General features: G+C 35.3%; 1 protein-coding gene across 1 annotated transcript in view; it reads right to left on the bottom strand.

Moving 5' to 3' along the window:
* The window catches only part of LOC150095261 (F-box only protein 32), a 357,698-nt gene that overhangs the window by 45,489 nt on the left and 298,084 nt on the right, over positions 1 to 14,125 (bottom strand). The window contains exon 7 of the mRNA XM_090409832.1: positions 12,368 to 12,639. Coding sequence (XP_090265958.1) covers positions 12,368 to 12,639 — 272 coding nt within the window. The remainder of the gene's footprint in view (positions 1 to 12,367; positions 12,640 to 14,125) is intronic.

Below are 14,125 nucleotides of genomic sequence, written 5' to 3' on the forward strand. Positions count from 1 at the left end.
TTTGCTTACAATTGGATAAAGGATTAAACTAAATATATAATTTATAGTCTAACCAAGTGGAAAAAGACTTCCGACATCTTTCTCTAATCCAGAGTAATTTAATAACAAAGTGTGACACCTTTTGGCAACTGGCATATGGAAATATGACTTCTGCATTGCTTCAACCTTGGTATCACCTCTAGGTCTGGCTCCCACTGAAGAGACCTAAATAAAGGTTGAAACCAGTCTGGGTAGTGACCCTTCCCATAATGCATAGCATTATACATGTTGCAAGGAGATGTGCTTTGCATTATGGGATACTAAGGAAAGTGATGAGGATTCAGTCCACCTTTGCCACAAGTTGTCCCAGTTATGAAGATAGTTTAGGTGCAAACAAAGTTTGCTTACACTTGGATAAAGGATTAAACTAAATATATAATTTAGTCCAAGCAGAAAAAATTTCAACAAGTATTTCCTTTTCTTCTGTGTAGTACCTGAGGCATGAGCCTTTTTACTATCTCCCAGTGTGGGTGGTACTCGTAGCTGCGGACACGTGTTGAGAAGTACTTGGAAACGAGTTATAATCCACATCAAGTTTTGGTTTTTTTAACTGTTCCTGTTTTCAACCACTGATCCATAACTGACAAGCTTAAAAAATCACTGATAATAATAACTGAAACCATATTAAATATTAAATAAAAAAACTACATGAAAAGAATCACAATTAAGACAACACACTTACTTATACTCAGTCAGTCAATAACTGAACTGATCAAACAGTCTGGCTACGGATGTATTTATATTTTTGGAGAAGTTTTAGAAATGTCGCAAATGGAAGTCAGTGGAAGGTTCGTTATCACAAAGGTCATTTCTTAGTAATGAACGATTGTTCTGGAAAGGAGGATGGGTGACAAAAGTGATGTATGAACTGTCAAGTTCATACATCACTTATAACACTTAAAAATCACCTATATTAAAAAAGTGATGTTCAAAAATCACTTAAACATCACTTATAACACTTATAAACTAGCTCACTAATGTGAGCTAGTTTTTAAGTGTCTCCATTAGTGGTGATTCAAACTTAACATTTATTGTTCCATAACTAACGTTTTGCATATTTTTCCGCCATTACCGATTATTTTTTGTGTACCCCTGAATGGCCAGCACGTACCCCAGGGGGTAAGCGTACCACTGGTTGGGAACCGATAATGTAGAATATGTGCCTTCCATATTCTTGGGATTTTAGACCATCATTATTGTTAAGATTAGGGTGGCTGATAAGAATTTCACAGGCCTCCTTAAATTTACATTCATACCACATTTTGGTCTGATGTAAACAACAGGTGCCTTTAAGTCAATTCTATATAGAGTATTCAGGGCATGATCAGAAAGGCCAGTTTATCACAGTTATTAACTTCAGTGTACTGTTTATGTTCCTTTTTTCAGAAAGGAATTGTGCATCCTGTTTGACCCATAGAGGGCAAATTACAAGTGCAACGAATACGGTATACTCCAGGAGATCTAAAAGTTGACATTAAGGTTGTATTTCTGTAGTATTCTGTTTATCTGATATCCCTTTAATACATAGAATGGTTACAGTTTTATTGTAATCCAGGTTATTTTTGCTTTTAAGTGAGGGTATTGGTAACTTTTAATTCATTTTTAAGTGCTTGTTCATTAGACAAATCCCTTCAAAGCCCTGTTTTTTAGTGTGTTAATGACACTTGGAGAAATTCCTAGTTACAAAAGGAAAGTCAATAAACCATGGATAACCAAAAATATTTTGGGCCTATGCAACGAAAGAAGAAATTTGAAATCTCATATTAATAGTGGTGATAATAGAGAACAGTATAAAAATATTACTAAGATTACTAAAAAAGCAATCAAACATGCTAGAAACTTATGGACACTAGATGAATGGAAAAATATAGAAGAGGACTTAAATAAAAATAATCCTAAAAGTACTTTTCAAATTATCAATAAGTTAAAAAAACGTTTACTGCAATTAATTGGAGCATAGAAGATGAAGATGGAACTCCTATCACGGATAACCAGAAAATAGTTGATAGATGGAAATGTTACACAACCAAGCTTTTTCCAAAGGATCCTCAACTAACTGACGATATTTTGGATGGAATTTTGCCAGGAGGTTCAGAGGAAGGAGATTACCCGATATTAAAAGAAGTCATTGCAACGGTTAGCTCCTCAAAAATAGGAAAATCACCGGGAATTGATGGTGTTACAATGGAACTGATATGCGAAGGAGGTGATATCATCATAGACACCTTGCTAAATTTATTCCAGAATGTATGAAACACAGAGACTTGGCCTTCTGATTGGCAGAATTCTATCCTTGTACCTATTCCTAAAAGGGAACAGCAATAAATGTAGCAACTATAGAACGTAAGCCTTATTAGTCACTCAAGCAAAATCCTGTATTTTTAACAGGATTTTGCTATTGTCAAGAATCGAAAAGAAAATAGAAACCAGACTATCAGATGAACAAGCAGGTTTCCAGAAGTACAATTGACTGTATTTTTATAATACACATACTAGGTGAAAAATACATAGAACGTAATCTGGCAAAATAATCTGTCACAACTTTTTAGACCTTCAAAAAGCTTTTGACTCAATATGGCATGAGGCATTATGGAAAATTTTAGAACATTATGGTATTGACAACAAAATCATTAGGATTATTAGATCTCTTTATTCCTCATCTGATATGAGAACTGAAATTAAAAATTACAGCAGTGAAGCATTCCGGGAAGAAAGATGGGTAAGACAGGGATGCATCTTGTCCCCTTTTCTTTTTAATTGTTTTCTGGAATATGTCATAGCTGAAAATCTTCATGAATATGACACTGGAATTGTAGTTGGTGGACTAAGAATAAATAATTTACGTTTTGCAGATGATATCGATCTTCTGGCAGAAAGTGAAGAAGAATTACAAGAGATAACCAGCCGCGTTTTCAGAACATTAAAAAAATATGGATTACACATTATCCATAAACAATGATAACCTCAAAATCAGACATTGAACTTTTAAAGATACAAATTGGCAATAAACAAACTGAAAATGTAAACAAGTTCACTTATCTAGGAAGCACGTTGAGTCAAGATGGCCACTCAAAAAACCGACATTAAATACTGAAATGCTAAGGCCACCGTGGCCCTACAGAAGTTAAAACCATTGTGGGGAGATAACAGAATAGCAATCACAACCAGACTAAGACTAATTGACACCTTGGTGAATTCTATTGTCTTGCATGGTTGTGAGGCCTGGACCTTATTGAGGGAAGATGAGAGGAGATGCCTGTCTTTTGAAATGAAAACTTGCAGAAGACTTTTGAGAATTCCCTAATCAGCTCATGAAACCAATGAAAATGTCCGAAAATGGATTGATTCGATAGACGGGAGAAAAAGGGAAAATATTCTGACAGTCATTAGAAGAAGAAGACAGATGAAATGGCATTCCAAAGCAAGCACTAGAAGGAATCGTTCTGGGATCAAGGGTTAGGGGCTGACCTAGATTAAAATGGACTGATAACATCAAAAAATGGACAAATTCCTCCCTTTCTCAACTGACATTAAGAACAAGAGACCGAGATAATTGGAGGAGGCTAACAAAGAATATCACCTACCAGCCATGAGTGACCCAATGGAAGAGAAAGAAAGAAAGAAGAATGATATCTAGTTTTTGTTGAAAGTTTATTTTTCACTTGGCTAGAGTATAATAAATTTAGTTTAATCCTTTACACAAGCATTATAGGAGATACTGAGACAGGAGTGTTGGTAGCTTGCTCCACCATTGCAAAGAGTTGCCCTGGTGTAGTACCACCTTACAACAGTCCTGAAGATACTTCAGGCGCAAACTTTGTTTGCTCACACTTGGATAAAGGATTAAACTAAATTTATTATATCTAGTTTTTGTGTTGGGTGTTGGTAAGAATTTCTCTGTACATACTGGCCAGTGCGTGTAGGCTTCTGGTAAACAGTAAAGGAAAGACTGTCAGAAGGAAGACGTGATAAGAAAAGGAAGTGTGTTCTGATTTGCAATCTCAATTGTGAATTGCATGTGTTTGTAATATGCAGCTTGTTTGTTTAGGTGTTTGAGGAAAGTGTCTAATGTCTGGCAGCCATGGAACCAGATAGTAAAACATCAATGTATCTAAGCCAGACTTCAGGTTTTAATGTACAGCTATCAACAAATTAGACTTTATATACCATATTGAAAGAAGCTTAAGATTTCTCCCAACCACCATAGCTGATAAAATAGTTTGGAAACCTTGAACGTTTTAAATTTAAATAATACGAAAACAATAACTAGCAACCTAACTAAATCTGAATTGGCAGCTGTGAAATTGTTAAAATCAAATCTGAGCATCATAATTGTAAGAGCTGATAAAGGCAGTGCTACCGTTATTTTAAACCGAACAACATATTTGGAAAAAATGAATCAATTAGTCTCAGACAACAACTGATCAATTTCTAAGGGTGTTTCATCCTGATCAGGGTGGAATCATGAAGGAAATTAAGTGTAGAGGACAGAGGAGGGAAATGGCTTAATTCTGAGTGAGCAGGAGGTATTTGAGGAAATAACTTTGACATATCACCATGCATTTTAAGGGATTGTTCCAGGGAACTGGCAGTAGTAAACAGTAATAAGTCATACAACAGCACAGGTTCCAAGGGAATGGAAGAAGAGTAAAATTTTTCCACCACATAAAGGTGGTGATAAGGCTGTAGCTTCAAATTAAAGGCCAGTCTTTATATCGGGAGTTGTGGTGAAGGTACTAGAGTGATTGGTAAGAAGTATGATACAGAAATAGGTTGATAACAGCAGTATTCTTTGTGGTTATCAGAATAGGTTTGTTAAGGAGAGATCATGTTTCACTAACTAATGTACTATAACAAGGTGACAAGTATCTTGGACAGGGGAGATACACATATAGTGGTGTATTTAGATTTTGTAAAGGTTTTTGAGAGACTGTCATATGACAAGCTCTTAAATAAATTGAAACAGATGGAATTGGATAACAGACTTCTGAGTTGGATCGGTGACTGGCTCTTGGATAGGTATCAGAAAGTTGTAGAAAGTCTGGTTGTAAATGGGGGTGCAGTATCCCGAAAGAGAAAGGTCACTAGTGGTGTGCCGCAGGGGTCCATTGTTGTTCAATTTGTATGCTAATGATATCGGGATGGGTTTAACTAGTGATATGCAGCTGTTTGCAGATGGTGCAAAACTGGGGAGAGCAATGCAGAGTCAAGCAGATGTTATGGCTTTACAAGAGGACTTGAATAGATTGCATGAATGGGCAGGTTAGTGGAACTCTCAGTTCAATGTTGCAAAGTGTAGGGTTTCAGATTTGGTAAGCAATGATGGGATGCAAAGTATACACTTGGTGGGGAAACTTTAACAGAAGTAGAGGAGATGAGAGATCTAGGAGTGATTGTGGACAAGAACTTAAATTCAGGGGCCACATTGCACAAGTTGTGAAGATGTCACATTGGATAATGGCAATGATGCGGAGAACCCTGACATGCAGAAATAGAGAGGTTATGATGCCATTGGATAAGGCCTTGATCAGACCTCATATGGATTATCGTGCACAGATTTGGTCACCAGATTTTTGTGGTGACGAGAATATGTTGGAAAGGGTCCAGAGAAGATTCAAAGTTGGTCAGTGGTCTTTGGATTTTGTGGAGTACGAGGACAGATTGAGAGATAGTAAGTTGCGTAGCATCTTACAATCAGGGGTTGTTATCAAGTCGACATGGAAGAGATTTTTCATAGAATGGAAGAAGGGAGATAGAACAAGAGGCCACTGCTGGAAACTGTATAAGGAGGGTGTGAGCAGAGGAGTAAGTTCTTTGCATGGAGTGTGGTTGGCAAGTGGAATACATTGTCTGAGTGAGTTGAGTGTAGACACATTGAATCAGTTTAAAGTGCAGTTGGACGAGCATTGTGTGCAATAGTGTGTACCTTCCACGATGAGTCTGACTCCATGGTGGTCAAATGTTAATAACAGTTAACATTGTTGCCCATTCATGCAATGTTAACTATAACCCAACTAATCGGATAAAAAAGAAAATGGAAAAATTACTTAAATCAGTCACTTCTTTGCCCAAAGATACAGTTAATACAGAAATACAGTGAATATTATGGTTCACCCATTACATTACAAACAGAATGTACCACTCCAGCCAATATTCAAAGGCATAGACAGCCCCAATTATCTAGCCAACAAACTAGTGACTTACCAGTTGGTAAATGACTTACCAACTCTTTGAGAGTTGGTAAGTCATTCCCCCTCCTAGATTAAAAACACATAACACTTTGTAAACAAAATTAAAGACATCACACTGGAAAAATGTGATTTATTAGTCAGTTTTGATGTCTCTGTCCTCTTCACAAATGTCCCAATCAATGACACAATTCTTCTTTTACAGAACAAATTCCCTCATGATATCACAGCATTCTTTGCACATGCTGTGGCTATTTTTTGTGGCAAAACACTTTCTACCTACAAAAAGAAGGCACAGACATGAGTTCACCGTTATCTCTCAGTTGCTAACTTTTATATGGAGGCTTTTCAGCAACGTTCTCTACTTTCCTCTGCTTTAAAAACCCAAAGTCTGGCTTAGATATGTTGACTATGTTTGTGCTATCTGGTCCCATGGCCGCCAGACATTAGACTTTCCTCAGACACCTAAACAAAGAATTCACAACTGAGATTGCAGTAAGAACGCACTTCCTATTCCAGATATACTTGTTACATGTCTTCCTTCTGGCAGTCTTTCCTTCACTGTTTACCGGAAACTCACACACACAAACAAACTCCTACCACTGCCCAATACGAAAACTATTAACACACTAAGAAACATGGATTTGAAGATTTGATCTAATGAACTTAAAGTTGAATTAAAGATTATCAGCAATACCTTCTGAAAAATGGCTACAGTTAAAATACTATCAACAAAATTCTTAACAAGATCTCACTTAAAAAAAAAAAAAAAAAATTAGATTACAATAAAACTATAACAATTCCATACATTAAAAGGATATCAGATAAAAGAAACAGAATACTACAGAAATACAACCTTAATGCCATTTTGAAACCTCCTGCAAAATTAAAGAACTTACTCAACTCCAAGAATCAACTTCCTCTGCTGGCCCACCCTGGAGAATACCGTATTCATTGCACCTGTAATTTGCCCTCTAAGGGTCAAACAGGATGCACAATTCTTTTCCGAAAAAAGAAACATAAACGGCACAATAAATTTCATAACTATAGTATATTCGACCTTTCTGATCATGCAATGAATGAAAACTCTACATAGAATTGACTGGAAACACACCTACTGTTTATATTGCACAAAAATTGGTATGAATGTAAATTTAAGGAGACCTTTGAAATTCTTATCAACCACCCCAATCTTAACAATAATGATGGTTTTAAAATCCCAAGAATGTGGAAGGTACATCTTCTACACACACATAACCTTTCCATCTAAGAGTTAATTATATAATAACTCTCATTTAAATTAAGACACCACTTTTGCTGTAATAAGGCTATCATTATGAAATTTTTCTCTGATGATATTATAAACAGAATATAGCTTTGATGTTATTTTATTTTATTTTAATTTATTTTTTTTTTCAGTAGAGGTCAAAGCAGTAGAATAACCGCAGGCATACTGTTTGAAATGAAATATAGCTTGTGTGTGTGTGTGTGTCATCATCATCATCGAATTCCTGACATGTACTCTCAAGTGGTGTACAGGATATGATAGTACTACATGAAAAATTTATATAATCACTAACTTCCTACCTACAATTTTCCTCAAATCTGTTACCTGTCAAGACTCCAAAATTATCAGATCATATATTTCTATCTTCTAAGGCACTTTTTACTGTATCAATCCAGCTATATCTTAGTCTTCCTCTGGGTCTCTTTACTGCTAACCTGGCAAAGAACACTTGGTTTGCTAATCTTTCCTCTTCCATTCTGTTTAAGTGACCATATCACTGAGTTTAGCTCTGCTAACACATTCCAGGATGACAACAATGCCAAGTTCTTTCCTAATATCCTCATTTTTAATATTATACTGCTATCCATTGATGCCATCTATTTATGCCCCTAATCTTTCTCAGGACTCTCATATCTGTAGTCTCTAGTCTTTGGGGAAGAGTTTTATTTCTACCCTAGCTCTCAGATCCATAAGTTAAGATTGGTTCGAGCACTGTCTTTTATACAGGTAAATTTAGTGTTTTGACTAATTTCTCTCTTATTCCATATAAATTTATTCAGTTGACTTCCTACCATACCAGTTTTGTTGATTCTGTTGTCTATTTCCATATTTAATTTACCATATTCACTAAAAATTGTGCCAACATAGTTGAAACATTTTACTTGTTCTATCATCATCAAATTCCTGACATGTACCCTCAAGGGGTGTACAGGATATGATAGTACTACATGAAAGATTAACATCATTACTAACTTCCTATCTACAATTTTCCTCCAAATCAGTCTATTACTTGTCAAGACTCCAACATTATCAGATCTTATATTTCTATCGTCTAAGGCACTTTGTACTGTATCAATCCACCTATATCTTGGTCTTGTTCTGGGTCGTTTTCCTGCCAACCTGGCAGAGAACACTTGTTTTGCTAATCTTTCCTCACTCATTCTGTTTAAAATTGTTCTATGCAGTTGATATTTTCAATGCTTCTGCCTATTTTCATTGTCTCTGTCTTGTTATTGCTGAGCTTCATATCAACTCTATTACAACAGTTATTCAATTTAGTCAGAGAGACTTGCAGACTTGTACTAGATTTATTTAGAAATATAACATCATCTACATAAAGTAAAGAGCTGAGATTAACATCTCCAATTTTAATAACAGGTTTAATACCACTTTCCTTCGTAATGTGATCCACATAAATAATGAATAACAGAGGGGATAATGTACATTCTTGTCTGACACCAGATTTAACATTAAACCATCTTCCTATACTTCCTTCAATTCTAACTGCTGACTTACAACTCAAAGACTATGTATTGCTTGATATAATGCCCCACTGACACCATATAACTGTAGTGTATTGAATAGCTTCTCTCTTGGTACCTTGTCATATGCCTTTTCCAAATTGACAAAACTTAAATACAGATCTTTGTTATATTCCCATGCTTTCTCGACAATTTGTCGTAAAGTGAGGATCTGATCCTGACAGGCTCTATTTGGGCTGAATCCAGCTTGTTCTTCACCAAGCTTCCCTTCCACAATCCTTCTCAACAATTTATCAATTATACTTGCATAAATCTTACCAGGAACACTAAATAGAGAAATATCTCTGTAAATCTCACATTCAGTTTTATTTCCATTTTTGAATATGGATACAATGAGAGCTCTACTCCAATCATCTGGAATTCATCCCTCTGTCCAGGCCTTCTGAACTATGCAGTGCAACTACTGTAAGACTTTTGCATCTCCATGCATGAGCATTTCTAGTCAAATATCAGCTACTCCAGCTGCCTTTCCACATTTCAGGCTTTTGATAGCTTTTTCTGATATGTATTCCTGATTGCATGCCTGGTCAGTGTTTTTTTTTTCTTTTTTTTAATCACTGTGTGTCATTGATTATTTCATTTAGCAATTTTTTGAAGTAATTACTTCATACATCAAGGATTACTTTTTCTCCAGTTTTCATGTCACCTTTATCATCTCTAATTCCTTTTACAGCACTCTTTCCTCCATTCCTAAGCTTCTTCAACAACCTCCAGAATATTTTCCCACCTTCTTGATAATATTTATTTTCTATGTTCTTACCAAAGTCTTCCCATGACTTTCGTTTAGCTAGCTTTACACAGTGTCTAGCTTTCTTACATTTGTATCTGTATTCTCTAAGAGCACAAGCTGATTTATTTGCCAGGAACTTTTGATATGCTTTCTTCTTTTCCTTCACTGCCTCTTTAACTTCCTGTGTTCAACATGGAGTTCTGATTCTTCTATCCTTGCAGGCAACCTCATCATATGCCTCTCAGACTGAATCAATCACTGTTTTCTTCAAGGCTTGGCACTGAATCTCCAAGGTTTGGTTCCTGTTCTCAAACTCTTCCAGTTTTTCTTGTATAATGTTTGTGTATTTTAGTCTACAGTTCACAACTGAGAGCTGCTCAACTTTTATTCGCTTTAAAAAAAGTTTCTCACATGTTCTTCTTTCCAATATGAAATTCAATTTTATTCTACTCAAGACTAAATGGTGATCACTTCCAATTTCAAATCCTCTGTACACTCTAGTGTCCTGCACCAAGGAGAAAACATCACTATCAACCAATAACGTAGTCAATGAGACTTTTCGTATTCCTTGCCTCTTCTCTCCATGTGAATTTGTGTACATTTTTATGTTGTAACATTGTGTTAGTAATAACCAGTCCATGTCTAGAGCAGAAATCCAACAGGCATTTGTCATTATTATTAGCTTTGCTCTTTTCTCCAAATTTCCCCAAAATATTTTTGTATGTCTGACACCCATTTCCTACTCTGCTATTTAGATCTCCAACAAGGATCAACTTTTAATTTTTCATTGTGTCAGTTGCTTTCACTAAAGCCTCAAAAACTTCCTCCACTTCTACCTTAGAACCTTCTGTAGGACCATAGGCACAAATAAGTTTCATTGTCCAGTTCCCCATTCTGAAATTTTCCCACATCAATCTACTTGATATTGCCTGCCATTCAAGAAGATTAGCCTAGTATTTGTGTTGAGTACTTATAGCTACTCCTTTTTCTTGATTGTCATTGCTTAAATATAACATTTTGTATTTATTGCTCAGAAATATTTTTGTCTTTTTTGTTTCAGTACTTATCCAATTCCTCAGCTAGCTCCATTTTTTTGCCATTCATGCTTCTTATGTTGATAGTACTGATCTTAAACTCTGGTGATGTTGAGTTGGGGTGTGTTTTAGGACATGTTCCAGTAGCTGACTTTTTGATGTTCATCCTGGTTCCCTGGCAAAAAGAACAGGGTAGTTGTTTAACTGGACAACACCCCAGTCAGCATGAAATTCTGTTATGTTGTACCATCATTTTACATTTTGGTTTAAGTCAACAGGAATACAATTTGGTCAACTAAATCCCAAACTGCCAGTCCATCCACGTTCACTCAGCATCCAGGTAGATACTGAGTGAACCCTCTTAGGTAGATAGATACCTAAGAGGGTGCACCACGACAAGGTGAGGATTGGACATTAGGTCAGAAGTCCTTGTCGGTTCTCTGCATTCCTTTAAAGGCTATATGGAGGTCTCCTCTCAGTTATACAGCTTTGACCCTGAAGCACCCTATATATGTGTGTGTGTGTGTGTGTGTGTGTACTCCAAATGATGACCTTAATATGAAAGTCAAAACATCAGAAAATTAAAGTAATTATTTCTAACACGGTTATTACAACCGTGTTAGAAATAATTACTTTAATTTTGTCCATAATTTGTCTGAAGTGAATGCTGATTACCATGTAACATTAAAAGAGAGTAGTCCATAGGATTACTTGTTATTGAAGAAAACACTAGCAAGCAGAGATACAGAAGTTGTTAACCCAAACGACAAGGCTTTGATATGGCCACATCTGGATTGTGCACAGACTGGGATTGATTGGGTTCCTTCGTATGAAGTAATGAAGGATCTTGAGGTAAGTAATCAAAATGGCGAGTTGTGTTGAATGCTTTATAAGGATAAACTCAGGAAAGGGGGGAAGGTTATCAAATTGGCTGATATATGGAAAAGATCATATATGATAGAAATATTACTATGTTACTAAAAGGGTTTTATAGGATTGAAGCAAAAGAAATTTTTTAACAAAGCACATAGGAAAGCGAAGAATGAGGGATCATCCCTGGAAAATGAGTAAGAGTAATCCATAGGTGATTAGAATGGATAAAAAGTTTCACTTGGAGAGTGGTAAACAAGCGGGGTGAGTTGCAAGAGTGACATGGGTGGTGCTTTGTTCAAGGAGAGGTATAAGAAATAATCTGAATAGAGTGTTGACCTCCCACAATGGTTGGGGTTCCATATAGATGCCAGTGTGATAATGATAAATACAATTTGATCAGTAGTGTTGTTATTTTATGAAAGAAAGCATTATTTTATACTAGAAAATTCATTTAAGTATATATAGTTTCCAATGGGTAGTGATGCTATTAAGTGAAAACTGGGTATTAAGGCAAGAATTAACAAACCAGTAGACAAATAATTAATCTGTTGTATGCACCTGATGTAGCTGATAACCTAATTCCTAAATCACCTTTCTCTTTTCAAATAAATATGAAGTGCATTTACACTACATTATATTTTACAGTTAATATGCTGAGAAAAGTAGAAACATACTTGCGTAGTTGATGAAAAGCTTGCTGCCAATCAACTTTGTTGCTTCTAATCAATTTGAATTTGGAAATTTCTAATGCACTACGTAACTGCTGCCGCGTAAAATGAAATTTGCACAGTTGTCTCCAGATATGCTGTTCATCTATAAGTGACTGCATGACATCATATGCTTGACCAGAATTTACTAAATCACGATAATCACTCAGTCGAAGGAGTATTTCGCGTATCAGTTCTGTCGGTAAATCTGTGAGTCTCCTTGTACCATCATCATCAGGCTAGAAATAAATTTTTTGAATAAAATTCAAAAACAAAGATAAATCATTAAATCATTCCCTTTATTTTAAAGAAAATCATTTCTATAAATAACAGATGACAGGAAATAATTTTTAAGGACTAGAATTCTTCACTTGTACACAATAAGCTATTAATTATACAGCAATTTTTAGAACACACACAGGTGAATCCCAACTTAAAAACATAACGTGTTTTGGAAATGTATTTGTAAGTTCAATTTATTATTATTATTATTATTATTATTATTATTGAGTAATACCTCCAGGGAGTCCAAAGACTCTTCGAGGGATGGCACCTAGTCTCCACCAACCACAACTACCTCCATCATCTACATCAATGCCATCTACCGCCACTACTAGTATTTTCACAATCACAAACATCCGTGCCCACGGCAGGATTCAAACTCGCAGCCTTTTGGCTGGAGAGCAGATACACTAACCACTCGGCCAACCAGGCCACAAAAAGTGAGGCAGGATGGTGTCAGCAGTACTAATATATTTTTGTTATTACTGAATAACAAAAGTTCAAGAAGTAACCGCTTGACTAAGCCTGCTTCAATTATTATTTTTTTCTTCATAAGATATACTGTTAAATTTTTAATGAGTTTCCAAAATAAATGATCTTAGTACAAATAATACAAATATAGTAAAAATGAATGATTTGAAAATTTATTCAAATCAATTAAACACTATATCCATTTGTGATTCCTTCATAAAAGTATACGGTACATAATAACTTACTAGATGACTGGCAGTTATTTTTCATATTAATAAATATGAAAAATAGCCAAACACTAATAACATGGAAACTAAAGCTTCACATGTCTTTATTGGAAAAAAAAAAGCATAACTTGAAAATAATTAAATATTTTCACCCCCCCCCATTTCTTCACACGTTTGTATCTGGCCAACAACTCTAATATCTTTGCAGCGTAGAAAAACAAAAAAAAAACGTTATTTTGTTTTTCTACGCTGAAAAACAAACCTTATTTGTTTTTCTGAATCCAAATTGCTAAACAGTATTCCATTTCCATGATGACACTTTTTTTTTTTTTTTTTTTTTTTTTTTTTTTTTACAAATTACTATGGACTGAATAGTTTGCACTGTGATTATAATCATCCCCCCCCCCTTTTTTTTGTTCGTCTTTTAAAACTGCTGCAGCTGTTAAAATGACTGGCATCATAAACATGACCAGCTGAAGCAAGTAATTTGACGTTTTCAGATTGCTTAATCATGTCCAGTTTAGAGTCAACTGAAACCAATCTAATTTTTTACCATTTTTAGCACTTTCAATTACTATGTCACTATTTTTTTCCATGTTTCAAGGGTAATATACAATAGAACAGTATATGTACATAGACCATTCTGCTTTATTACCCTTGAAATTTATGTACACTATTAATGTGTATAACATGTTCAGCAACTGAAGAATATTCAGTATAGAAAGATGAAGTAATTACTAAACTA

This window comes from Typopeltis vanoorti, chromosome 20, assembly GCF_054136105.1.
Source record: "Typopeltis vanoorti isolate ZY-2024b chromosome 20, IOZ_Tvanoo_1.0, whole genome shotgun sequence".
NCBI lineage: Eukaryota > Metazoa > Arthropoda > Arachnida > Uropygi > Thelyphonidae > Typopeltis > Typopeltis vanoorti.